This window comes from Vespa velutina, chromosome 8 (assembly GCF_912470025.1).
Source record: "Vespa velutina chromosome 8, iVesVel2.1, whole genome shotgun sequence".
Taxonomy (NCBI): domain Eukaryota; kingdom Metazoa; phylum Arthropoda; class Insecta; order Hymenoptera; family Vespidae; genus Vespa; species Vespa velutina.
Window position 1 is genome coordinate 7,234,905 of NC_062195.1, and position 26,196 is coordinate 7,261,100.

At 29.8% G+C, this 26,196-nt stretch overlaps 3 protein-coding genes across 3 annotated transcripts; all 3 read right to left on the minus strand.

The window, feature by feature from the left end:
* Positions 1–4,259: 4,259 nt before the first annotated feature.
* LOC124951324 (cytochrome P450 4C1-like) lies at positions 4,260–7,994 on the minus strand. The gene is made up of 13 exons (XM_047499565.1): positions 7,839–7,994; positions 6,857–7,020; positions 6,644–6,753; positions 6,428–6,518; positions 6,167–6,358; positions 6,001–6,094; positions 5,814–5,916; positions 5,612–5,726; positions 5,426–5,541; positions 5,285–5,353; positions 5,023–5,191; positions 4,740–4,919; positions 4,260–4,676 (listed from the first exon to the last, which is right to left on the minus strand). Exons 2-13 carry the CDS (start codon positions 7,008–7,010, stop codon positions 4,516–4,518), a joined length of 1,554 nt encoding a protein of 517 aa, XP_047355521.1. The 5' UTR covers positions 7,011–7,020; positions 7,839–7,994; the 3' UTR covers positions 4,260–4,515.
* A 3,354-nt stretch (positions 7,995–11,348) lies between these two features.
* On the minus strand, positions 11,349–15,810 carry LOC124951323 (cytochrome P450 4C1-like). The gene is made up of 13 exons (XM_047499564.1): positions 15,666–15,810; positions 14,684–14,847; positions 14,472–14,581; positions 14,256–14,346; positions 13,995–14,186; positions 13,829–13,922; positions 13,642–13,744; positions 13,440–13,554; positions 13,254–13,369; positions 13,113–13,181; positions 12,851–13,019; positions 12,568–12,747; positions 11,349–12,504 (listed from the first exon to the last, which is right to left on the minus strand). Exons 2-13 carry the CDS (start codon positions 14,835–14,837, stop codon positions 12,344–12,346), a joined length of 1,554 nt encoding a protein of 517 aa, XP_047355520.1. The 5' UTR covers positions 14,838–14,847; positions 15,666–15,810; the 3' UTR covers positions 11,349–12,343.
* A 2,057-nt stretch (positions 15,811–17,867) lies between these two features.
* LOC124951160 (cytochrome P450 4C1-like) lies at positions 17,868–21,565 on the minus strand. Its single transcript, XM_047498991.1, has 3 exons — positions 21,499–21,565; positions 18,160–18,339; positions 17,868–18,096 (listed from the first exon to the last, which is right to left on the minus strand). Exons 1-3 carry the CDS (start codon positions 21,563–21,565, stop codon positions 17,936–17,938), a joined length of 408 nt encoding a protein of 135 aa, XP_047354947.1. The 3' UTR covers positions 17,868–17,935.
* Between the last annotated feature and the right edge of the window lie 4,631 nt (positions 21,566–26,196).

Sequence of the window (26,196 nt, forward strand, 5' to 3'; positions counted from 1 at the left end):
GTTGTTGTCTTAAAATTATTTATCTCGACATCTTCCGGATGAATTATAGTTATTAATGGAAAGAATAATAACCACAGTCTGTTAATTGAAGGAAACTCTTTATTAATTTTCCAAAGTTTTTCAAGTAATTCTTCTGAAATATTAATAAAATATTTATTTTGTGTAGCAATTGCACCAAGAAGTTGAAAATTAACAGATAGTTCGTTTCGACAAAATTATTTCGATGAAGTTTACCATTGTCAGTTTGAAGATGATATAAATTTCTCATTATGGGGTAGACTTTCGGTCCTAACACTTACTTTGTTCATAAGTTTTAATAGTTTCCGTATCAGAATTTTCAAGACAATATATAAGTGGCTCGATCGCTTGACCGTTTGAATGACGAATGAGAAATTCTGACAAAGCACGATCCTTTTATTCCTCGGTATAAGGATCTGCGTTCCTTTTATTATTGTGTTATATAATTTAACTTAAATGATAGAATTAATCTTGGAAATATAAGGTAATAATATCATAAGTGTAATACCAATTAATTTCTTACGATTTTTTCAGTGATTGTTAAATACAGCGTTCAAAAATAAATTTTAAATTTAGATATGGATCGAAGTTGAATTTTTTCTGGTAAGAATATAATATGTGCATTCAAGGTTGTTCATACTTCAAGTATTAATAATTTAATAACCTAATTGAACATAAAAAGCATAAGAGAGAAAGACATAGATAGAGAGAGGGAGAGAAAGAGAGAGTGAGAGAGAGAGAGAGAGAGAGAGAAAGAGAGAGAGAGAGAGAGAGAGAGAGAGAGAGAGAGGGAAGATAGAGAGAGAGAGTGAGATAGAGTGAGTGGGAGAGAGAGAGGTTTACTATATTATTCATCTTTTTTTATTATATCACTAAATATATTCTATGCTTCATATATTTCTCTTCATTTTGTGAATTTTTAGCAGCAAGAAACCAAATTGGTTAAATTAGTTTCATCATTGGGTTATAATTGACTATACTTTTATAATAGATAAAAAAAACAGCGAAACAGTTTTTCTTATCTAATTGCATTTTCGAAGAGAAAAATAATGATATAAGCTTAATTAGGATTATATATTATAGATAAGCATAAAGGATTATTTATCGTATTTGTATGAGATTCAAACATGTTTATTTTTACATACTATAAGACAGAACATGTATTATTCATAGAGGAATGGGCAGTAGTATGTCGTCCCATTTGTAAATTTATATTTCTTCTTAAAGAAAAAATATACAAATTATAGAAAGAGTCAAACAATACAAAACAAATTTAGGTTTAACGCAAATATAAAAAATAACAAAGATATCTATAGATTCGTTTAATTAATATTTGACAATTTATTCTTCTCTATATTAAATTTCAGATAATCGAAATTACACGTACGTTCTTACGCTTTAATTTTATTCTTTTATCTTTCTTTCGCATTCGAAAAATATTGCCGATCGAAAAATATTATCGTGTGTTCTATATTCGTTACAGTCCGATAATTTTTACATTATTTATGTAGCGATAAGAGGATTTGCAGAATTTGTAACAAAAAGAAAAAGGTAAAGTAAAAAAACAAAGGACAAGGTTTCCGAGATGTCGAGTTTTTTTCTGATTTTCTTCGAAATATCACGTAAAACTCTTTAAGCAGTTTCCAAAATTTCTGAAGCACTTGTTCTAAATTATTAATAAGTATTGCATAGTGAGGGCGTAACTATGAGAGCGTTTACTGATAGACGTTTCGAATCAGCGATGATATTCATTATGTTCGCGTGCACGCGGAACTGCATTAGTATTCAAAAGAAGTCATGTTGAATGACTGAACCAAAGATTGAGCGAAGTTATCATTGAGCGAAGTCACTTTGTGGGGTGGCTGCTTTTCTTACGCGGTAATTTACTTTCTCTTTAGACTGTACACAAGATCAATGTCGCCAAGATTCGGCTCGAAGGTTCAAAATTATGTTGTGAAATAAGGTCGTAACTAAGAGAGCGTTTCTCGATACGCGTCTCGAACTGAATCAGCGCTGTTAATCCATTTGCACGAAGAATTTCCTCCTCTCATCATTGTCGTCAGAGCTGTAGACCTACTGGTCGCATGAATAAGGGCGGTAGAATCAGGCTATGATACCTTCAACAAAATATCGTTCACCGCGTTCCCACAAATTAATGGGAGAACGCGCGTTCTTTTAAAGGATTCCGCGCGTGGTAGATGCGCGATAATAAATATTGCGCGAATTGAAGCTATCGCAGTGTATCTGTGGAAATAAGTATTACATAAATGTTTATGTGTTTTGTGTAATGATGTGTAGTTAGTTGTGCTGGCTATTTTTAAAAGAGTGTCAACAATGTTTAATAAAATTCGGAAATCTAGATGTCATCAGTCTGAAAGATGTAACTTGATTGACATTTTGGCATTTTTAGAATTATACGCGAAGGCTATAGTAAAACTAAGTTACTGAATAAGAAGGGTGGAGTTGAAGTATGATCTGAGTATGTGAAGGAAAGTAGTAGATGCCCATAGGTCGTTGGTGAGTCAGAATAGTTCATTGGAATTTTTGAGCATTCCATGTGCACCCTTTTGTTCTAGTAATCGTGTAGACTTGAGAGTGTCAATTTCAAGGCTAGTCGCCAGACAATCTTTGACTCGTAACGCCTAGAAGACAACTTTCACTATTTATTTATTGCCCGACAAGACATATTATCAAAAACTAGAAATTCGACTAAAAGTGCTTAAGGTCGGACATATGTGGCTACGTGTTTTTTATCTATACGTTTTTATAGCGAGTATCTAACGAGTTACAATGAGAAGATATTTCTTATAGTAATAAATGACCTTTCAGAGAAAGTATTGGGAACAATTGAGGGAAGCATGTAAGTGTTAACACAATGAATAACTATAAAATGGAAAGGAATAAATGGACAATACTTTCATTGATCGCTCGTAATGTGAAATTTCTTTAATATTGAAGAATCCTTGACGCAGATATAATACAAGTTTTGTAAAACAGGTTTGATCAGTGAATAGTTGAAGCCTAAATAATTTTCGAAAAATAAAATTTCATTCGTCGAATATTTTAGCTCTTCGGAATACGTATATACCGTTTCTATATAATTTAGTTACATAAATTTATAGATAGGTATGTTAGTACAAATTCTTAAATGTTATAAAATCGTGAGACATTTGGATTAAAAATGAAGTTAATAAATATTAGATAAATTAATTCATTATTTAGTATTATATCTATGTCGGTAATAAAAGTTTCACAACAGTAGGATATTCTTTCATTTATATACTCAAGGAGATAGTACATGCATTATTCATATTATTTCTTAAAGAAAAAATTATACAAAATATAGGAAGTATCAAAAAATACAAAAAAGATTTGATCTAACACAAATACAAGAGATAACAATGATATCTACAGGTTCGTTTAATCACGATCAGACAATTTATTCTTTTCAATAATGAATTCCAAATAATCGCAATTACATGTACGTTCTTACACTTTAATTTTATTTTTACATGCTTCTTTATTCACCGTTCGGTCGAAAAATGACATCGAGCATTCTCGATTATTTAGTAGTTACGGACCGATTATTTTACATTCATTACATTATGGATGCAGCGATAAAAGTTTGTACGACATTTGCAACAGAAAGAGAAATGTAAAGGAAAAAAACAAGGGATAGGGTTTGTGTCGTCGAGTTTTTCATGTTTTTCTTTGAGATATCGCGAAGGCAAAATGAGAAAATCGAACAAAAATGATTGATTGGAATATTTCAACAATGTTAAATCATTGTATCTCCTACGATAAATGGAATGAAAGAATTGAGAAAAGGGTAAGGATATATACATAGAAAAAAAAAAAGGAAAAGATGTGATTATACTAATATTATATTATAATAACTTCGTGTTTATATCTCTAGTACAGACATTTTAACATTTTATCAAAACGACTCACACTATCCCATGATATTTTATGTACAATATACTTCTGATATGGGTTTCATATTTTGTTAAGGGCAAAATATTCATTTATAAAAAATATTCTATATTACATATATAATTTCTATGATTATCTTGTTATGGTAATCATAAATTCATTAAAACCAAATTAAATAATTAGAGCAGTGATAAGAAAATTGAATAGACTGAAAGAAAAAAGAAATAAAAAAGAAAATAAAGGAGACATGTTTCCGAGACGAATAATTCTTTTTATATTCATTGAGGCATGACGAAGGAAAAATGAAATCTAGCAAACAATATTATTCGGATTAAATAATACATTGAAGAAGTAATGTTACATCACTGTGTCAGCTATGAAAGAATTGAACAAAATAAGGAATGAGAGAAGAGAAAAAAAAGAGAAATTAAATACAGAGATTAAAAATAAGCAGAAAAAAGATGTAATTATGTTTCGTATTCCAACATTATATATATGATGATTTCGCCTTATAAATCACACCATCGAAATGATGCATGCAATTCCGATAAAGATGATGTACTATTATTTTATAGGTATAAATTCGACACGAATTGGTTTTGATGAGCATAATATAGTATCTCCTATCATTTTAACTTCGTCCAGTTCATCAACAGGTTCCAAATAGAAGTTGTGCAATATGTAAGCTACCATAAGTTTGAGTTCAAGCATTGCGAATTTCTGCCCTACAAAAAGAAGAATAATACATTTATTTTGATCTAATTTCGATTACTAAATGCAAGCCTTACCGATGCAGTTTCTTGGTCCTGCACTGAATGGAATGAAGGAATAAGGATTACGTCCTTTTGTATTTTTTGCTAAAAATCTATCCGCATCGAAAACATCAGGATTTTTCCAAATATTTGGATTTCTATGTAAGCTATAGATGTTTACGTTACAGATTGAACCGGCTGGGATTAAAAAATTCTCTAAAAATTAATACTTATTTTAATATGATTTGATAATTGCTTATATGAATATGATGTTAATGATAAATCGTTAAATTATGTGAAATATAAGTTTATCGCATACTCAGCTGCAGATCTTGAGATATATAACGAGCTATAAAATGAACGCTTGGATATAAACGTAATGATTCTTTGAGACATCTTTCTAAATACGAAAATTCTCGAAGCATTTGAATAGTTAGTTTACAATCACTTTGTTGCATAACCGTATTCACTTCATTTCTTATACGTTCCTATAAATCAATAAATAATTTATTATTTACTATAGATGCATAACGCGACTCTTTCGATCGAAGTTTGTTAAATACTTGGAAAGAAAATATCACCTGAACATCTTTGTGTTTTGCAAAAAGAAGCAGAGCAAAACATAACGCCATTGCCGTAGTATCGTGACCCTACGGAGATATTTGTTCTAAATTATTTTTATTTTTTGTTAATAATCGTAAGGAATTAATATTACAACCTACCGCGAACATAAAAGTGTCGACTTCTTCTCGTATTCCTTCTTCATCTATTTGATTATCATTCAGTGAAGCGGCTATAAGTAGATCTAGCATAGCCAGTCTTTTCTTGAATATTGGATCTGTCATGAAATTATTCGATTAATATTTCTACCGAGAATATGATTCTTTATTATTAATCTATTCGATTACTTTTATTTTTTTCGTCGGTTTCTTCGGAAAAAATCTGATTCTCATCCATTTCTTCAACATTTTGTAAATATTTCCCCTTAGTTTGTTCGTGAAATAGTATCCTTTCTGCTATTATCTAAAATAAGAGTAATATTTTAAGAAATCGATATAATTTCGCACAATTCGGATTAATTGTATTTATTCATTTAAATGAAAAACTTACCTTTTTCGAAAAACCGTGAAGCGTTTTCAACAATTCCTTTTGTTGTCTACCACGTTGCGATAATGCAAATATTGTATCGGAATGGTACCAAGGTCTTGCTACTCTAATGAATAATACATATTTTTGTAGATTTAATTCTATTTAATTGGCAATTGAATTTATTTCTAATATAAGAATTAATACTTACCTATAGACCGCTATTTTGCCGAAATCATGAACGGCATGGCGATATTTAGTTTCAAATTCGCCCGTTCCTCTTAAGGAGGTTCCCATAGCCGTTTCTACAAATTAGATTTTGTAAATAATTTTTCTTTTATAAAAATCAATAAGTAATTATATTTAATTTAACTAACCGCATATCGCGTTTAAAGTATGTACAGGTAAAAATTCCTGTAAATCTTTGATAATTGATCCTCCTTTTCCTTCTTCTTTCAGTAATGTTACGAGATACTGTGCCTCTTCGTTAAAACTGACAACAAAATGTTTAAGGATGTTAAAGTGAAAGGTTGGCGTTAAAATTTTTCGTCGGTTTTGCCACTTTTCTCCTGTTTAGTGGAACATTTGTTATTAAGTATTATCAAATATATTAAGTTTATGTTTGTTCATACTGTTACCTGCTCCAGTTATTAATCCAGTGGAAAGCCAAGGTTGTAAAAATTTGTAAGGTATAGTTTTTTCTAGATGTTGCGTACTCTTCAAAAGTATCTATGATCGAGATATACATATTTTGATTTTCATTCCTTTACAATTTAAACGTTATTTGTCAACGAAATAACGAAAGGAAAGAGAAAAGTTTAAATTAACTCTGTTATTGTCTTAAAATTATTTACCTCGACATCTTCCGGATGAATTATAGTTATTAATGAAAAGAATAATGACCACAATCTGTTAATTGGAGAAAATTCCTTATTAATTTTCCAAAGTTTTTCTAGTAATTGTTCTGAAATATTGACCAAATGTTTATATTGAGTAAAAATTTCATCGAGGAATTGAAACTTAACAGATAAAATTGTTTAAATAAAATTATTTCCGCTGAAGTTTACCATTGTCAATTTGAAGATGATATAAATTTCCTATTATGGGAAATGCTTTCGGTCCAGCAATTCGATTAGAAATATTTCCTATTCTGCCATATCGTGTAAAGTAATGCAACACAAATAGGAGTGTAAGAAACCCTGATATGACAAGGAGGAACATCTTATCAATTCTGTGGAAGAAAATAAAATTTCTTAAATAGACTTTCTTGAAATTTCTAAATAGACTTCTTCAAATATATTATGCGTATAATGATATTATTATAGTAATAACTGGATATGCAAAGAAGTTAGTTGGCAGATACTGTAACGAGAAATATTGTAATATTCGTTTCGTGTAGTATATAGAATACGTAGTTTATATATACCGATAAAAGTTGTAAACGTATATAGAATTTTTTTATCTGCTATAGGTTTACTTAACGAGTACAAAAATAGAACACATGTAAGGTGATGAAGTAACGCATATGTGGCAATAAGGCTGACGTGCCTCGACTAATTAAGATACGAACCTCTTACATGACAAATATAAATTTAATTTCACATTTGATAGCTGATGTATAATTTTTATTTCTTTATTTGCGATTCTAAATGAATTTTGATAGTGTATTTCCCATTTTCATGAACAGTTAAACCAAGAAATTTCTACTTTTTCAAACGTCTTAAATATTCAATTTTTTAATGTATACAAAATTAAAAATCATCGTACAACGCAAACGAAAAACGTTGACATAAAATGTAGAATATATTGGTGTAGTTAGTAGTTTAATCTGATCGTACAATTTTGCGAATAAAAATCTTTAAATTATCCAATTATTTAATAAAAATTTAATTTGACTTGAGTAATGATCAATGATTAGTATCTTTTACGTATCCGTTTCAGCTGTATGAATGATTCACGAACACAAGAACAATATTAAGAATTACTTGCGATAATGTTTATCTATTATTATTTCCTTTAAAAAGGGAAAAATAATTAAACAACACTTACATGGTTGGTAACTTCTTATAGCTCCCGTAACAGAATTTTCAAGACACTGAATTTATTAGTGACTCGTTCGCTTGACCGTCTGAACGATGAATGAGAAATTCTAAGAGAGCACGTTACTTTTACTCTACAGATCCTTGTTCCTTATAACACTGTGTAATATAATTTTATCTTAATATGATAGTTAATTATAGAAGAACAAAATAATTATATCTTGTGTAACGTCAATTACTTTCTTACGATTTCTTCAGTCTCGGTTAAGATCAATGTTCGAAAATAACTTTTAATGTAGAATATATATAGAAGTTGAATTTTTTCCGGTAAGAATATAATATGTGTTTTTATGTTAATCATAATTCAAGAATTGATATTTTAATAATTTAATTGAACAAAGAAATCATAACAGGAAGAGACATAGGGGGTGATAGAGAGAAAGAGAGAGAGAGAGAGAGAGAGAGAAAGAGAGAGAGAGCGAGTGGGAAGGAGAGTGAGCATGAAGGAGGGAGAGAGAGAGAAAAAAAGAATGATTGGGAAAGAGAGAGGCTTACTATATTATTCATCTTTTAAGTATTTCTCTTCATTACTTGTATTTTTAACTACAAGAAACTAAATCGGTTAAATTAATTTTATCTTTGGTTCGTAATTAGTTGTATTTTCATATTTGATAAAAAATCAGCGTAACACTTTATCTTATCCAATTGAATTTTCAAACAGAAAAATAACGATAGAAGCTTAATTAGAGTTATACATTATAGACAAGCATGAACGATTAAATTATCGTAACGCCTGATAAAATAAATTGTATCTGTATCCGATTATAAAATGAAATATAAAACTATCATTACAAATGTGACTTTTATACTGTCTTATATTTATACGTTCTTTTCTTATATTTTTGTCCAGTCTGTTGTTTTTCAAAATGAATATTGTTATTTTCTCAACAGCACAACTTTCTTTTATTTTTACTAATAGTAAGACAGAACATGTATTATTCATAGGGGAATGGACAGTAATATGCTGTCCCATTTCTAGATTTATATTTCTTCTTAAAGATAGAATTATACAAATTATAGGAAGCGTCAAGCAATACAAAAATATTTGATTTAACACAAATATATGAGATAACAAAAGTATCTACAGGTTCGTTTAATCACGATCAGACGAGTTATTCTTCTCGATATTGAATTCCAAATATTCGGAATTACACCTACGTTCTTACACTTAAATTTAATTTTTACATTCTTCTTTATTAACGAATCGATCGAGAAAGGTCATCGAGCATTCTATAGTCGTTACAGTCCGATTATTTTATATCCCTTACATTATGGATGCAACGATAAGAGATTTTGCGCCATTTGTAACAGAAAGAGAAGTATAAAGGAAAAAAACAAGGAGCAATGTTTCAGAGACATCAAGGTATTCTCTGTTTTTCTTCGAGATATCACGAAAGCAAAAAGGGTAAATCAAGCAAAAATGAATGATTGGATCACCTTGACAATGTTAAACTGATGTATCTCATAAGATAAGTGGATTGAAAGCAAGGAGTTTTAGAAAAGAATAAGAATATATAGGCAGATTAAAAAAAAGGAAAAGGAAAAGATGTAATTTTGCTAATAATATATTATAATAGCTTCGTTTATATAACAGTTCACACATTTTATCTTTTTATTGAAATGACGCACACTATTTCATTATGTTTCATTTACTATCTATTTACGATATGGATTCCATATTTTGTTAAGAAAAAATATTCATTTATAAAAAATATTCTATATTACATATATAATCGCTATGATTATCTTGTTATAATAATCATAAATTCATTAAAACCAAATTAAATTGGTGCAGCGATAAGAGAATTGGATTGACTCACCGATAAAAAAAGAAAAAAAAAGAAATTGAAGGAGACAGATTTCCGAGACGATGAATTTCTTTTATTTTCATTGAGGCATGACGAAAAAAAAATGAAATCTAGCAAACACTACTATTTCGATTAATTAATACTTTGAAGAATGTTACATCACTGTTTCAGCTATGAATGAATTGAACAAAATAAGGAATGAGAGAAGAGGAAAAAAAGAGAAAATACATAGAAAGATTAAAAATAAGCGGAAAAAAAATATGATTATGTTTTGTATTCCAATATTATATATATGATAATTTCGCCTTATAGATCACACCATCGAAATGATACATGCAATCTCGGTAAAAATGACGTACAATTATTTTATAGATATAAATTTGATTGGAAGTTGTTTCGATGAAAGTAATATAAGATCTATTATTTTAACGTCATCTAGCTCATCCACAGGTTCCAAATAGATGTTGTGCAATATGTAAGCTACCATAAATTTGAATTCAACCATTGCGAATTTCTAACCTACAGAAAGAAGAAAAATACATTTATTTTTACCTAATTTCGATTTCTCCATGCACAAATATCGGTTCTCGATACTTTGGCCGTATTACAAAAAATCAAGATTGACTGGATAGTGGCAGGTGCAATGCGCACCATGGCACCAAAACAACGGATCGATTACAATATGGCGCTAAGTTCATAGGAGTCTCAACTAACTAAATTTTGAGAAGTAGAGGAACCCGACAATAATTCTTTTCAACCAAAGAAAACGAATGTGAGTAGTATTTTAATCTGCATACGCGTCACAAGCAATAGCGGCATGTTTTCGCGTATTAGAGGGTTGTGAGCTTGAGTGCGACTGTAAGAGTGAGTTTCCTCTTTCATGTAAGAATTTGAAGAATTGCTCCTCGACAGATGAGAGGCATTCAATTAGAGACCATCACACCATTTTTTATGAGTGTCTTTGTCAAGAAGCGAAGTTAATAGAAAATGAGTATGGTGTTATGAGACACTAGCCATAATGATTATTCTAGAACTCGTCGGACTTCTAGAACAGTGTTTACGAAATGGGCTAACTCGTGGAGTTGAAGTATTTTCTGAGTATGGAAAGGGAAGGAATAAATGCCCTTAGATTTGCAGTGAGTCGGAATAATTCATTTGAACGTTTGAACATTCTATGTGTCCCCATTTGTTCTAGTGATAATGTAGACTAGAGTGTCAATAGATATTTCAAGGCTATACGTCAGACAATCTTTGCCTCTTACCGCCTAGAAGACAATTTTCACTATTTATTTATTGCCCGACTAGGCACAATATCGAAAACTAGAAATTCGCCTAACAGTGCTTAAGGTCGGACATATGTAGCTACGTGTTTTTTATCTATACATTTTTTTTGCGAGTATCTAACGAGTTACAAAGGGAAGATAATTCTAATAGTGATAAATGACCCTTCGTAGAAGGTACTGCGAACAATTGAAAGAAGCACATAAGCGTCAACAAAATGAATAACTAAAAAATGGAGAAGAATAAATGGACAATACTTTCATTGATCGCTCGTAATGTGAAATTTCTTTAATATTGAAGAATCCTTGACGCAGATATAATACAAGTTTTGTAAAACAGGTTTGATCAGTGAATAGTTGAAGCCTAAATAATTATCGAAAAATAAAATTTCATTCGTCGAATATTTTAGCTCTTCGGAATACGCATATACAATTTCTATATAATTTTGTTACATAAATTTATAGATAGGTATGTTAGTACAAATTCGTAAATGTTCAAAAATCATGAGACATTTGGATTAAAAATAAAGTTAATAAATATTAGGATAATTAAATTGTTATTTAGTATTATATCTATATCGATTATAAAAGTTTCACAACAGTAGGATATTCTTTCATTTATACACTCAAGGAGATAGTACATGCATTATTTATATTATTTCTTAAAGAAAAAATTATACAAAATATAGGAAGTGTCAAAAAATACAAAAAAGATTTGATCTAACACAAATACAAGAGATAACAATGATATCTACAGGTTCGTTTAATCACGATTAGACAATTTATTCTTTTCAATAATGAATTCCAAATACTCGCAATTACATGTACGTTCTTACACTTTAATTTTATTTTTATATCCTTCTTTATTCACCGATCGATAGAAAAATGTCATCGAGCATTCTATAGTAGTTACGGTCCGATTATTTTACATCCGTTACATTATGGATGCAGCGATAAAAGGTTTTACGACATTTGTAACAGAAAGAGAAATGTAAAGGAAAAAAACAAGGGATAGGGTTTGTGTGTCGTCGAGTTTTTCATGTTTTTCTTTGAGATATCACGAAGGCAAAATGAGAAAATCGATCAAAAATGATTGATTGGAATATTTCAACAATGTTAAATCATTGTATCTCCTACGATAAATGGAATGAAAGAATTGAGAAAATCACTGTGTCAGCTATGAAAGAATTGAATAAAATAAGGAATGAGAGAAGAGAAAAAAAAGAGAAATTAAATACAGAGATTAAAAATAAGCAGAAAAAAGATGTAATTATATTTCGTATTCCAACATTATATATATGATGATTTCGCCTTATAAATCACACCATCGAAATGATGCATGCAATTCCGATAAAGATGATGTACTATTATTTTATAGGTATAAATTCGACACGAATTGGTTTTGATGAGCATAATATAGTATCTCCTATCATTTTAACTTCGTCCAGTTCATCAACAGGTTCCAAATAGAAGTTGTGCAATATGTAAGCTACCATAAGTTTGAGTTCAAGCATTGCGAATTTCTGCCCTACAAAAAGAAGAATGATACATTTATTTTGATCTAATTTCGATTACTAAATGCAAGCCTTACCGATGCAGTTTCTTGGTCCTGCACTGAATGGAATGAAGGAATAAGGATTACGTCCTTTTGTATTTTCTGCTAAAAATCTATCCGCATCGAAAACATCAGGATTTTTCCAAATATTTGGATTTCTATGTAAGCTATAGATGTTTACGTTACAGATTGAACCGGCTGGGATTAAAAAATTCTCTAAAAATTAATACTTATTTTAATATGATTTGATAATTGCTTATATGAATATGATGTTAATGATAAATCGTTAAATTATGTGAAATATAAGTTTATCGCATACTCAGCTGCAGATCTTGAGATATATAACGAGCTATAAAATGAACGCTTGGATATAAACGTAATGATTCTTTGAGACATCTTTCTAAATACGAAAATTCTCGAAGCATTTGAATAGTTAGTTTACAATCACTTTGTTGCATAACCGTATTCACTTCATTTCTTATACGTTCCTATAAATCAATAAATAATTTATTATTTACTATAGATGCATAACGCGACTCTTTCGATCGAAGTTTGTTAAATACTTGGAAAGAAAATATCACCTGAACATCTTTGTGTTTTGCAAAAAGAAGCAGAGCAAAACATAACGCCATTGCCGTAGTATCGTGACCCTACGGAGATATTTGTTCTAAATTATTTTTATTTTTTGTTAATAATCGTAAGGAATAAATATTACAACCTACCGCGAACATAAAAGTGTCGACTTCTTCTCGTATTCCTTCTTCATCTATTTGATTATCATTCAGTGAAGCGGCTATAAGTAGATCTAGCATAGCCAGTCTTTTCTTGAATATTGGATCTGTCATGAAATTATTCGATTAATATTTCTACCGAGAATATGATTCTTTATTATTAATCTATTCGATTACTTTTATTTTTTTCGTCGGTTTCTTCGGAAAAAATCTGATTCTCATCCATTTCTTCAACATTTTGTAAATATTTCCCCTTAGTTTGTTCGTGAAATAGTATCCTTTCTGCTATTATCTAAAATAAGAGTAATATTTTAATAAATCGATACAATTTCGCAATATTCGGATTAATTGTATTTGCTTATTTAAATGAAGAACTTACCTTTTTCGAAAAACCGTGAAGCGTTTTCAACAATTCCTTTTGTTGTCTACCACGTTGCGATAATGCAAATATTGTATCGGAATGGTACCAAGGTCTTGCTACTCTAATGAATAATACATATTTTTGAAAATTTAGTTCCATTTAATTGGCAATTGAATTTATTTCTAATATAAGAATTAATACTTACCTATAGGCCGCTATTCTGCCGAAATCATGAACGGCATGGTGATATTTAGTTTCAAATTCGCCCGTTCCTCTTAAGGAGGTTCCCATAGCCGTTTCTACAAATTAACTTTTGTAAATAATTTTTCTTTTATAAAAATCAATGAGTAATTATATTTAATTTAACTAACCGCATATCGCGTTTAAAGTATGTACAGGTAAAAATTCCTGTAAATCTTTGATAATTGATCCTCCTTTTCCTTCTTCTTTCAGTAATGTTACGAGATACTGTGCCTCTTCGTTAAAACTAACAACAAAATGTTTAAGGATGTTAAAGTGAAAGGTTGGCGTTAAAATTTTTCGTCGGTTTTGCCACTTTTCTCCTGTTTAGTGGAACATTTGTTGTTAAGTATTATCAAATATATTAAGTTTATGTTTGTTCATACTGTTACCTGCTCCAGTTATTAATCCAGTGGAAAGCCAAGGTTGTAAAAATTTGTAAGGTATAGTTTTTTCTAGATGTTGCGTACTCTTCAAAAGTATCTATGATCGAGATATACATATTTTGATTTTCATTCCTTTACAATTTAAACGTTATTTGTCAACGAAATAACGAAAGGAAAGAGAAAAGTTTAAATTAACTCTGTTATTGTCTTAAAATTATTTACCTCGACATCTTCCGGATGAATTATAGTTATTAATGAAAAGAATAATGACCACAATCTGTTAATTGGAGAAAATTCCTTATTAATTTTCCAAAGTTTTTCTAGTAATTGTTCTGAAATATTAATTAAATGTTTATATTGAGTAAAATTTCATCGAGGAATTGAAACTTAACAGATAAAATTGTTTAAATAAAATTATTTCCGCTGAAGTTTACCATTGTCAATTTGAAGATGATATAAATTTCCTATTATGGGAAATGCTTTCGGTCCAGCAATTCGATTAGAAATATTTCCTATTCTGCCATATCGTGTAAAGTAATGCAACACAAATAGGAGTGTAAGAAACCCTGATATGACAAGGAGGAACATCTTATCAATTCTGTGGAAGAAAATAAAATTTCTTAAATAGACTTTCTTGAAATTTCTAAATAGACTTCTTCAAATATATTATGCGTATAATGATATTATTATAGTAATAACTGGATATGCAAAGAAGTTAGTTGGCAGATACTGTAACGAGAAATATTGTAATATTCGTTTCGTGTAGTATATAGAATACGTAGTTTATATATACCGATAAAAGTTGTAAACGTATATAGAATTTTTATATCTGCTATAGGTTTAATTATCAAGTACAAAAATAGAACGCATGTAAGGTGATGAAGTAATGCATAAGTGGAAATAAGGCTGACGTGCCTCGACTAATTAAGATACGAACCTCTTACATGACAAATATAAATTTAATTTCACATTTGATAGCTGATGTATAATTTTTATTTCTTTATTTGCGATTCTAAATGAATTTTGATAGTGTATTTCCCATTTTCATGAACAGTTAAACCAAGAAATTTCTACTTTTTCAAACGTCTTAAATACTCAATTTTTTAATGTATACAAATTTAAAAATTATCGTACAACGCAAACGAAAAACGTTGACATAAAATGTAGAATATATTGGTGTAGTTAGTAGTTTAATCTGATCGTACAATTTTGCGAATAAAAATCTTTAAATTATCCAATTATTTAATAAAAATTTAATTTGACTTGAATAATGATCAATGATTAGTATCTTTTACGTATCCGTTTCAGCTGTATGAATGATTCACGAACACAAGAACAATATTAAGAATTACTTGCGATAATGTTTATCTATTATTATTTCCTTTAAAATGGGAAAAATAATTAAACAACACTTACATTGTTGGTAACTTCTTATAGTTCCCGTAATAGAATTTTCAAGATTCTGAATTTATAAGTGTCTCGATTGCTTGATCATCTGAACGATGAATGAGAATTTCAAAGAGAGCACGATAATTTTATTCTACGCATTCGTTTTCCTAGTAACATTGTATTATATAATTTTATTCTTTTATGATATTTAATCATAGAGGAACAAAATAATAATATCTCGTGTAACGTCAATTACTTTCTTACGATTTCTTCAGTCTCAGTTAAGAACAATGTTCGAAAATAACTTTTAAAGTAGAATATATATAGAAGTTGAATTTTTTCCGGTAAGAATATAATGTGTGTTTTTATGTTGATCATAATTCAAGAATTGATGTTTTAATAATTTAATTGAACAAAGAAATCATAACAGGAAGAGACATAGGGGGAGATATCGGGAAAGAGAGAGAGAGAGAGAGAGAGAGAGAGAGCGAGTGGGATGGAGAGTGAGAATGAAGGAGGGAGAGAGAGAGAAAAAGAGAATGATTGGGATAGAGAGAGGCTTACTATATTATTCATCTTTTTTTATTACATCACTAAATATTTTCTATGCCTCAAGTATTTCTCTTTATTATTTGTATTTTTAACAACAAGAAACTAAATTGGTTAAATTAATTTTATCTTTAGGTTATAATTGGTTGTATTTTTATATTTGATAAAAAAACCAGCGTAAAATTTTTTCTTATCTAATTGAATTTTCAAATATACAAAATTAATTAGGAGTATATATTGTAGATAATCATAAACGATTAAATTATCTTAACGACTGATAAAATAAATCGTTTTTGTGCACGATTATAAAATAAAATATAAAACTGTCATTACAAAAGGCATTTTTATACTGTCTTATACTTATACGTTCCTTTTTTTTCCTATAGTTTGCTGTTTTTCAAAATTAATGTAGTTTCTCAACAGTATAGCTTCTTTTTATTTTTACATACAATAAGACAGAACAAGTATTATTTATAGAGGAATGGGCACTAATATGTGGTTCCATTTCTAAATTTATATTTCTTCTTAAAGACAGAATTATACAAATTATAGGAAGCGTCTAACAATAGAAAAATATTTGATTTAACACAAATATAAGAGATAACAAAAGAATCTACAGGTACGTTTTATCACGATCAAACTATTTATTCTTCTCCATATTGAATTCCAAATAATCGGAATTACACGTACGTTCTTACACTTAAATTTTATTTCTATATCTTTCTTTACCCGCGCATCAAATCGAAAAATATCATCGAGCGTTCTATAATCGTTAGAGTTCGATAAGCTTGACATTATAGATGCAACGGTAAGGGAATTTGCAGCATTTGTTACAGAATGAGAAATGTAAAGAGAAAAAACAAAGGATAAGTATTCTGAGTCGTTGAGTTTTTCTTTGTTTTTCTTCGAGGCATCGAAGGCAAAAAGAAGATATCATGAAGGCAAAAAGAGGATATCACCAAGGAAAATAGGATATCACGAAGGCAAAAAGAGTAAATCAATCAAAAATAATTGATTGAAATATCTCAACAACGTTAGACCAACGATAAAAGGAATGAAAAGAATGAGGTTGAGAAATGATTAAGGAGATATACATAGAATAAAAGAAAGAAAAAGGAATGATGTGATTATGGTAGCATTATATTATAATAGCTTCGTTTATATAACAGTTCACACATTTTAACTTTTTATTGAAACGACGCACACTATCTCATTATGTTTCATTTACTATCTATTTACGATATGGATTCCATATTTTGTTAAGAACAAAATATTCATTTATAAAAAATATTCTATATTACATATATAATCGCTATGATTATCTTGTTATAATAATCATAAATTCATTAAAACCAAATTAAATTGGTGCAGCGATAAGAGAATTGGATTGATTCACCGATAAAAAAAGAAAAAAAAAGAAAATGAAGGAGACAGATTTCCGAGACGATGAATTTCATTTATTTTCATTGAGGCATGACGAAAAAAAAATGCAATCTAGCAAACAATATTATTCGGATTAATTAATACTTTGAAGAAGTAATGTTACATCACTGTGTCAGCTATGAAAGAATTGAACAAAATAAGGAATGAGAGAAGAGAAAAAAAGAGAAATTAAATACAGAGATTAAAAATAAGCAGAAAAAAGATGTAATTATGTTTCGTATTCCAACATTATATATATGATGATTTCGCCTTATAAATCACACCATCGAAATGATGCATGCAATTCCGATAAAGATGATGTACTATTATTTTATAGGTATAAATTCGACACGAATTGGTTTTGATGAGCATAATATAGTATCTCCTATCATTTTAACTTCGTCCAGTTCATCAACAGGTTCCAAATAGAAATTGTGCAATATGTAAGCTACCATAAGTTTGAGTTCAAGCATTGCGAATTTCTGCCCTACAAAAAGAAGAATAATACATTTATTTTGATCTAATTTCGATTACTAAATGCAAGCCTTACCGATGCAGTTTCTTGGTCCTGCACTGAATGGAATGAAGGAATAAGGATTACGTCCTTTTGTATTTTCTACTAAAAATCTATCCGCATCGAAAACATCAGGATTTTTCCAAATATTTGGATTTCTATGTAAGCTATAGATGTTTACGTTACAGATTGAACCGGCTGGGATTATATAATTCTCTAAAAATTAATACTTATTTCAATATGATTTAATAATTACTTATATTATTGATTGAAACTAGCAATGAAATCACCAATTGGAACTAGTTAATGATAATTGAATGGTAAAATTTATTATTCATAGACAAATACAATGTACTTATTAACGATAAAAGATTAATAGATTAATCTTTTGAACTGAAAGAAAATAAAAAAAAAAAAAGGGAAAAACATTTCCTTTTTGTAAAACAATTTCGTACTTAACAAAAAGATATAAAACAGATATCGATTTCAATGTTGTTAATGTCATGAAGAAGAACAAATAAAAAAATAAAAAGGGGAAAAAGAAAAAATATAAAAAATAAACGTAGTTTTTATCTAATTTTTTTTTTATTTTTTGTTATACGAAGCTTGGAACTTTTCTTGTCTTCGATTAACTAGCAAATCCGATAGTCGAATTAAAAATGTAGCTCGATTGTCGAAGTCCGATTTTTTTTATTACGTTTTTAATCGAACTTTTAATCGTGTCCCCACGATGGACTTATTTCATGGACTAGATTCAGAGCATTCCCGATAGAATTTTCCCAGAAGATATAGAGTTCAAAGTTATAGAATTTCAATTACGAAACAATCTGGTATTTTCTATTTGTTTATTTCACGATAACCTTTTTCTATTTCTCCAATGACGTTAGAAGATATTATAGCTCATTATTAAAAATTACGATAAAATGTTTCTGGTTATTAAAGTGGAAATAGATGTCAATATTTTTCAACGTTTTTATCAATTGTTATCTCCCGATTGATACTTGATACATTGAACATTATGAGATGTATCAAATCTTTTTTCCTCTAATCATTATTTTCCAATGAAAAGTCAAGTATTTCTACGTATATATATATTTATACGTACACACATATATATTATACATATATATATATATATATATATATATATATATATATATACATATATATAATAAAAGCACTTTATTAACGAATATAATTATATTGATAATCAAATCTGAGAAGAAGTTATATATATATATATATATATATATATATATATATACATATATATAATAAAAGCACTTTATTAACGAATATAATTATATTGATAATCAAATCTGAGAAGAAGTTAGGGAAAACAAAAATATTTTATTAAAATATATCTATATAGTTAGAGTTTTAACAGGATCATATTACAGAAGAAATTTTACAAATAAATTAATTTACTTTTATAAGTATTTATAAGTATTGTAATATAAGCGCATAGCGCTTATGTGTTTAAAATTGCATGAATCAAATCGTCTTTTTAATTGTTTCAATGTGTGATAATGCATTTTGAATATTAAGGATTATTTGTATAACAATATATAATAACAAAATGGAAAAATATAATTGGATATCATTTATAATATTTCCTCGTTTAATTATTTCTCAATAGGAGAAATTTTTATAGATTGGTTTCATTAATCTCATTATATTATATCGTGTGATCTTAGGAACGTTAAATGAGTAACTCTCGAGAAAAAAAAGAGATAATTGTGTGTAAAAAAATTTTGCATGTTAACTCGCAGTTTCATAATTGCAAAACGTATAATGATGTATTTTAAGTATGAATATTTTCATTTAGCTTTATATATGATATTAATATTATCAGCTCAAAAATATTTTAGAATATTCGCGACGTTTAATAATATTCGTATAATATATTCTGAATCTTTAATCATTTAAATTACAACTTTTTTTTCTTTTTTTCAAAAAATCTTAATTTAAATTTTTAAGTAAATTAAATCTTAATTTACTTAATAAAAAATTTATAATGTATAAGATATGGATGCTCACATAAATCGAACTGACTTATTAAATGATAATAATAATAATAATTTTTTAAATAATTTATCGAAAATTAATATTATCAATTATTTGATTTTAATGACGAAATGAAAATCCATCTGAAATGTAAATATATTATATATTCAGCTATAAATTCTAAAATATTAGACTAGATATAAAATAAATACTTAGATTTAAACGAAATGTAATATGCGATAAATCTTTCCTTAAATTCAATATCTCTTATTGAATGAACGAATTTATTTCTTATAAGAAAAATAATTATCTATGAGGTATGACTCTGTCGAAAGTAAGATTGATTTACATGCTATCCTTTTTATGTCTCTTATGGTACTCACGAGTACCTATGGTGAAAATATATATTTTATTTTTATTTTAAAAGGAATCTTGTGAATATAATTATATCTGCAGAAGAGGCGAATTCAATTGAAGAAATTCTTTCAAATATACAAATTTTATGCAAAGATAAAAAAAAAACATTTATTACATATATTTACATACAAATAAATATAATTATTTAAATGTGCAAAGAAATTACATAACAAATTAATATTTTAATATTCGATTAGTGTGATATTTATATTTTCGTTTTATTTTCCGATCCAAATTATAAACATAAAAATAATTTTCGTCACTACAAAATTTAATACCAAATTTAATAGAAGAGTAGAGCTATTTTAGTAAAAGCTCAATCGGTTTAGTAGATCCTTATTATACCGATCGGTGAGTAGTAGTATCATATCTTGCTTGACAAAATCTTAGTCGATAAAAATTGGTTTGATCGTAATAGTAAAGCCGTATTTTCTCAAATGAAATTCAGTCGGTTAAAGTAGATCCTCGTGTATTCTTAATCGGTAAACTTCAGTCGATAACAATAGATTCCTTTTTTACTAATCGGTTGTTACTCTCAAAATAATTGCTTTTATGGTATACATATGCATACACATGTATACATAAAAATGTCATAAAAAATTGAAATTAAATCAGAATTTACTAAGAATAATGTAATATTACGTTTAATGGAAAAAGAGTAAAAGGATTTAATTAAATAATTATGTCATAATCACAATGTCTGATATTTTTTTTAATGTTTTCTAAAAGAAGGATTATAATTTTATTTGAACTTTTTAATTATGATATTTAAATATTCGTTAATAATAATTATAAACCGGATAACAAAGTATTTACATTAATTTGCATAGAATCAATTAAGGAAGTCCAATGAATATAATTTATCCAAAAATTGTCAATAGATTCGTTAAAACCTTACATATAAAATTGTATTGCTATTATTTTATTCATTTTTGAGTAGTTGATGTATACTATTCAAATGTGAGACTTCAGAAGAGTAATTTACTTGTACTACTTTAGTGATCCAATTAGTAAACATGCTGGTAACATATACTTACCTTAATGTATACCTCACTTATATCCTTTCTGCTCGATTTGCATCATATAGCGAAACACTTATGTCCAACATTAATTTGATTAAACTTGATGTACTATTCTAAATATAAAATTATATAGATATTAAATATTCATTTACTTTTTATGTTTTTTCTATAGAAATACAATAAAAATATCGTAATGTTAGAGAGAGAAAGAGAAAAAGGAAGAGAGAGAGAGAGAGAGAGAACACTAATTTATATGATCTACAGATGATATGAGTTGAAATTTGTTAGTGCTCTTTACAATTTGATGATTAAATCAATTATAGATGTAGAATGTGCTAATAAATTCACGAATAAACATATTATGTAAAACCGATGAAAATGTTGACTTCATAAAAAAGATTCATCAGTACGATTAACGAAAGGAATTTATCGAGGTGAGAAATTCACTTAAACAAAATAAAAAAAAAAAAAAAGAAAAATCAATTAAAAATGTTTTCCTCCATCAACGATGACTTCTCCTTTTTTTTTCGAAAAAAGAGAGAGAAAAAGAGAGGGTGAGAGAGAGAGAGAGAGGGAGAGAGAGAGAGAGAGAGAGAATACGAAATTCTAATCTCGTAGCATTTATTACAATATCATTCTCGTTACTTTGTATTAAAAAGAAAACGTGACCGAGCTGTTTCATTGTAATACCGAGTCATATTTGAATTGTAAATAATATAACTCCGAAAAATAAAAATAATTCATTTCATATTCCGAAATCTTAATTTAACGTTAATGTTACATTCGTAATACATAAACTTGCTAGTTTATTGTTATGGATTTATTATGATGGAAGAATTTAAAAGAGTAAAGATCTTCGACGTCACGTAAAAACGGGATCCTTCGATTGATATACGACTAAATTCAACTAAAAAAATATAATCTCGAAAATAACGTCGAATTATCGAGTTGATTAATACGATTTATTCTAAAAAATCAATCCTTTTAGATGGATGATCAAAACAGAACGAATTGAAAAGAGAGAGATAGAGAGAGAGAAGAAAGAAAGAGAGAGAGAGAGAGAGAGAAAGAGACAGAAAAGAAAAAAAAGAAATCTTAAAGGATATCATAAAATATTATCGTCAAATTAGAAAGAAAGAAAGAAGAAAAGCACATTAAAGATAATACTACTCGTCGACGACGTGGCATATTACAGATATGTATGTATGTATGTATATATGTATAAACTCGAATAGAAAAGCAAGAGAGGAGGGTTGGGAGGCAGAGGAGGGATGAAGGGTAGGTGGTTTGTTGCAGGCCACCAACGAAACGGTGCCGACTCCGGCGAACGGCGCTAAATAATCATAACTCAGAGAGACATTTGTAACGCCAGCCTCTCGGTCGTATTTATCGCTGTTGTTGGACGGTTTGTTGCAGCAATAACGGTAATGGGCCTCTCCGCCCACCATACCCCCTCCCTTTACGTCCTCTCCAGCGTCCTACCCTCTTACGCTCCAACTCTCCTCCTCTTTCGTCTACCCCTTACCAAGCGATTTATCCTCGGGTAATTAGCACGGCTAATAATTAATGTGGCCGCGCATTGTGCTAATTATCACCGGGAACCTTTTAAGAAATGAAAGAACATCCGAAATAAAACAAAAAAGGACAGGGGGTAGGGGGAGGACGGCTGCTCAAGTGGGATGAAAAGAGAAAGAAGAGGAAGAAAAAAGAAACGAGGAGGAGGAAGAAGAGGAGAAGAAGGAGGAGGAGGAGGAGGGTTTACTACGACGAGGAAAGAAGACGATATTTATCGTGCTTAAGGACTTTGCCGTCTGCGACTCCGACTCTGGAATTGTGCAAATAAAAGAACGTAATAGCGAGAGCGGAATGATATCGCGATGTTCTCTCTCTCTCTCTCTCTCTCCCTCTCTCTTTCTCTTTCTATCTTTCATTCTCTCCCTCTTCCTCTCCTCTTTCTCTCTTTCTCTCTCTTTCACTTTTTCTCTTAGCTATCGCGTTACTTAAAATATTCATCATTTCGACGTGCTTGATTTCGATGCAGTCTGGCAAGTGTTCGCCTCGTGATTGCTGAAATAAAACCTGAGTGCCTGAGTATGATCGAGTTTATAATACCACTTGCGCGTTGAATAACGAATCGGTATGATCGATAACGAAATACTCGTCCGTTTACTTAGTTACGTTTAAATACGTTATTATCTGTTTAATCATATAAACCCCCTCTCGAACGTTCCGTTAAATTTTCTTTGATTTGATACTCAAAAATTCAATCTAAGATAATAATATGAATTTGCGTAGAATCGGCGAGTTTTTTCTAATATGTTTCATTGACACGATAATCGAATTGATATTGAAAATGATAGATTGATATCAATTATTTGATTATTATTGAATAGATCAAATCGAGACATTGAATGAATATGAGTCAACAAAAAAGAAAAAAACAAAAAAAAGAAAATAAATTAAAAACAAAAAAACGAAAAAGGAAAAGAAAGAAGGAAAGAAGAACAAAAAATTCGCTCGTAATCGAGTAATAAATTGTTGAAACGATTATCGACATCACCAAATCGTTGCTTGTAGATCCTTTTCTGATATGTTTGCAACCTCTGGCTTATATAATATTTTGAAGCGAATGCAATAGGTAATAGGGTCCTCTCCTGTAACACATAAACGCTTATGTGCTAGCGAAACATAACCTGCCTACATACAGTGTGTGAGCTCATACAGACTACGGCCAACGAAGCCAAGCAGCTATCCATCAGGGTGCTTTTGTCGCCCTAATGAGAGCTTGAATTATTCAGCTTAGCGAACCCCACCTCTTGCACCTTTCCATCCCTACCTCCTCGACTCCCTCTTCTTCTCTCTCTCTCTCTCTCTCTCTCATTCACTCATTCACTCACTCACTCTCTCTTTAGCTTTAAGAGTCGTCCGTTCGTATCCCGTTACCTTGCGTATTCGTTTCTTCCCTTTTTTTTCTCCTCGACCATTCGCTTTACGGAATTTGTAAAAAAAAAAAAAAAAAAAAAAAGGAAAAGAAAAAACGAGTAAAAGGAGGATAGAAGAAGAAGAAAAAAAAAAAAAGAAAAAGAGAGAAAGAAAAAACAGACTTCTCGAAATAGGCACTTATACACATCGTTCGTCATCGTAACTGACATCCAGCTGACCTCTTAATTTCAAAGAAACCAAACTCATTGCGAATTTCCAAGAGAATTCGACCAACCACGGACATAGTTTAGCTAACATTACAGGGATCTTATTACTATGAATGTCGTACTTGTGAATTTGTAATTAATAATTGTTTTCATTTTTCTTTCTCTCAACCTCTCTCTCTCTCTCTCTCTCTCTTGAAAGATATCGCTCTGGTAATATTATTATTTTGCCTTTCTACGTATGAAGAAAAAGAAGAAAATAATTCTTGATGATGGAAAACGCTCTCTCTCCCTCTCTCTCTCTCTCTCTTTCTCTCTCTCTCTCTTTCTCTCTCTTTCTCTCTCTTTCTCTTTAACGTAAGAAAACAGAGATTTTTCATAATGTATTTACTGCAATTTCACCAGCGAACAAGTTTCTCGTGAATTTTAAAATGTCGAGTTGCCCGTTTGAGTTTCTCTGTCCCTCTCTCTCTCTCTCTCTCTATCTATCTATTTATCTCTCTCTCTCTCTCTCTTTCTCTTTCTCTTTTTCTCTCTTTCTCTTTCTCTCTTTCTCTCTCTCCCTCTCTCTCTCTCTCTCTCTTTCTATCTCTCTTTTAAAAAGAGTGGCGTTGGGTATGCCGTAAATGCTTCAGGTGCCCCTAAGACATCGTTTTATCTCGTCTGAACGTATAAATACGAGCTTTTCCCGTCCGCGACCTCTTTCATACATACATAGAGCTTTCTTAGTATTGCATACGCGGTTTTAGGCATCTATGCAAAGCTCAAAAGCTCATTTCCACTGAGATAATTGCACTGTGATATCGCGAGACTGCAACCCTTTTTCCTTCCAACACGAAAAGAAAGAAATAAAAAGAGATAAATGGAGAGAAAGGGATAGAGACAGAGAGAGAGAGAGAGAGAGAGAGAGAGAGAGAGAGAGAAAGAGAGAGAGAGAGAGAAAAGTCTTGCAGATGTGTCGACGACGGCTTTTATTAAAGTTTTCCTCCCTGACGTTACGCGCTACTTTTACGTTACCATTTTATGTTTAAAACTTTCGAGTCCTTAAGTCGATAAAGTTTTGCACTAATCACTTCCTCTCTTTCGTTCTTCAAGATTTTCGTCGTTAGTGCGGCTCTCACGTCGAAAATTCTTCCCCGAAAGCGTGCCGCGATCATGACACGGCTTTTACATTATGTATAAAACGTTCTTAAATTGAACGCTTATCAAATAACATTATAATAAATATTTAATCGCAATTATTAATCGAACGTTTCGATCATTATCGCCGTCGCGTTGCGAATATTTTTCGAGATCATTTTCTTTTTCTTTTCCTTTTTCTTTTTTTTTCCTCTCTCTCGACCATAACCACCACCCCCCAGTCGAACCCCCGTACCCCTTTCTTTTTCTTCAAACTTTATTATTAACACCGGAGTGCAGCACGTTTAAACGAATTAAAATTTTAATCTCACCTTTTAATCGAAAGCTCGCTCGAGGCATTT

What these genes read in the sequence shown, in the direction of transcription:
- LOC124951324 (XM_047499565.1), bottom strand. Translation starts at nt 7,010, where the DNA reads ATGTTCCTCCTTGTCATATCAGGGTTTCTTACACTCCTATTTGTGTTG. An exon ending in TACTTTAAACGCGATATGCG is followed by an intron (nt 6,095 to 6,166) that starts GTTAGTTAAATT and finishes TCTAATTTGTAG; the next exon opens with AAACGGCTATGGGAACCTCC. An exon ending in AGGACCAAGAAACTGCATCG is followed by an intron (nt 4,677 to 4,739) that starts GTAAGGCTTGCA and finishes TTCTTTTTGTAG; the next exon opens with GGCAGAAATTCGCAATGCTT.
- LOC124951323 (XM_047499564.1), bottom strand. Translation starts at nt 14,837, where the DNA reads ATGTTCCTCCTTGTCATATCAGGGTTTCTTACACTCCTATTTGTGTTG. An exon ending in CAAAACACAAAGATGTTCAG is followed by an intron (nt 13,020 to 13,112) that starts GTGATATTTTCT and finishes ATTGATTTATAG; the next exon opens with GAACGTATAAGAAATGAAGT. An exon ending in ATCTCAAGATCTGCAGCTGA is followed by an intron (nt 12,748 to 12,850) that starts GTATGCGATAAA and finishes ATTAATTTTTAG; the next exon opens with AGAATTTTTTAATCCCAGCC.
- LOC124951160 (XM_047498991.1), bottom strand. Translation starts at nt 21,565, where the DNA reads ATGTTTACTAATTGGATCACTAAAGTAGTACAAGTAAATTACTCTTCT. An exon ending in TGAAGTCTCACATTTGAATA is followed by an intron (nt 18,340 to 21,498) that starts GTATACATCAAC and finishes ATTAATTTTTAG; the next exon opens with AGAATTATATAATCCCAGCC. An exon ending in AGGACCAAGAAACTGCATCG is followed by an intron (nt 18,097 to 18,159) that starts GTAAGGCTTGCA and finishes TTCTTTTTGTAG; the next exon opens with GGCAGAAATTCGCAATGCTT.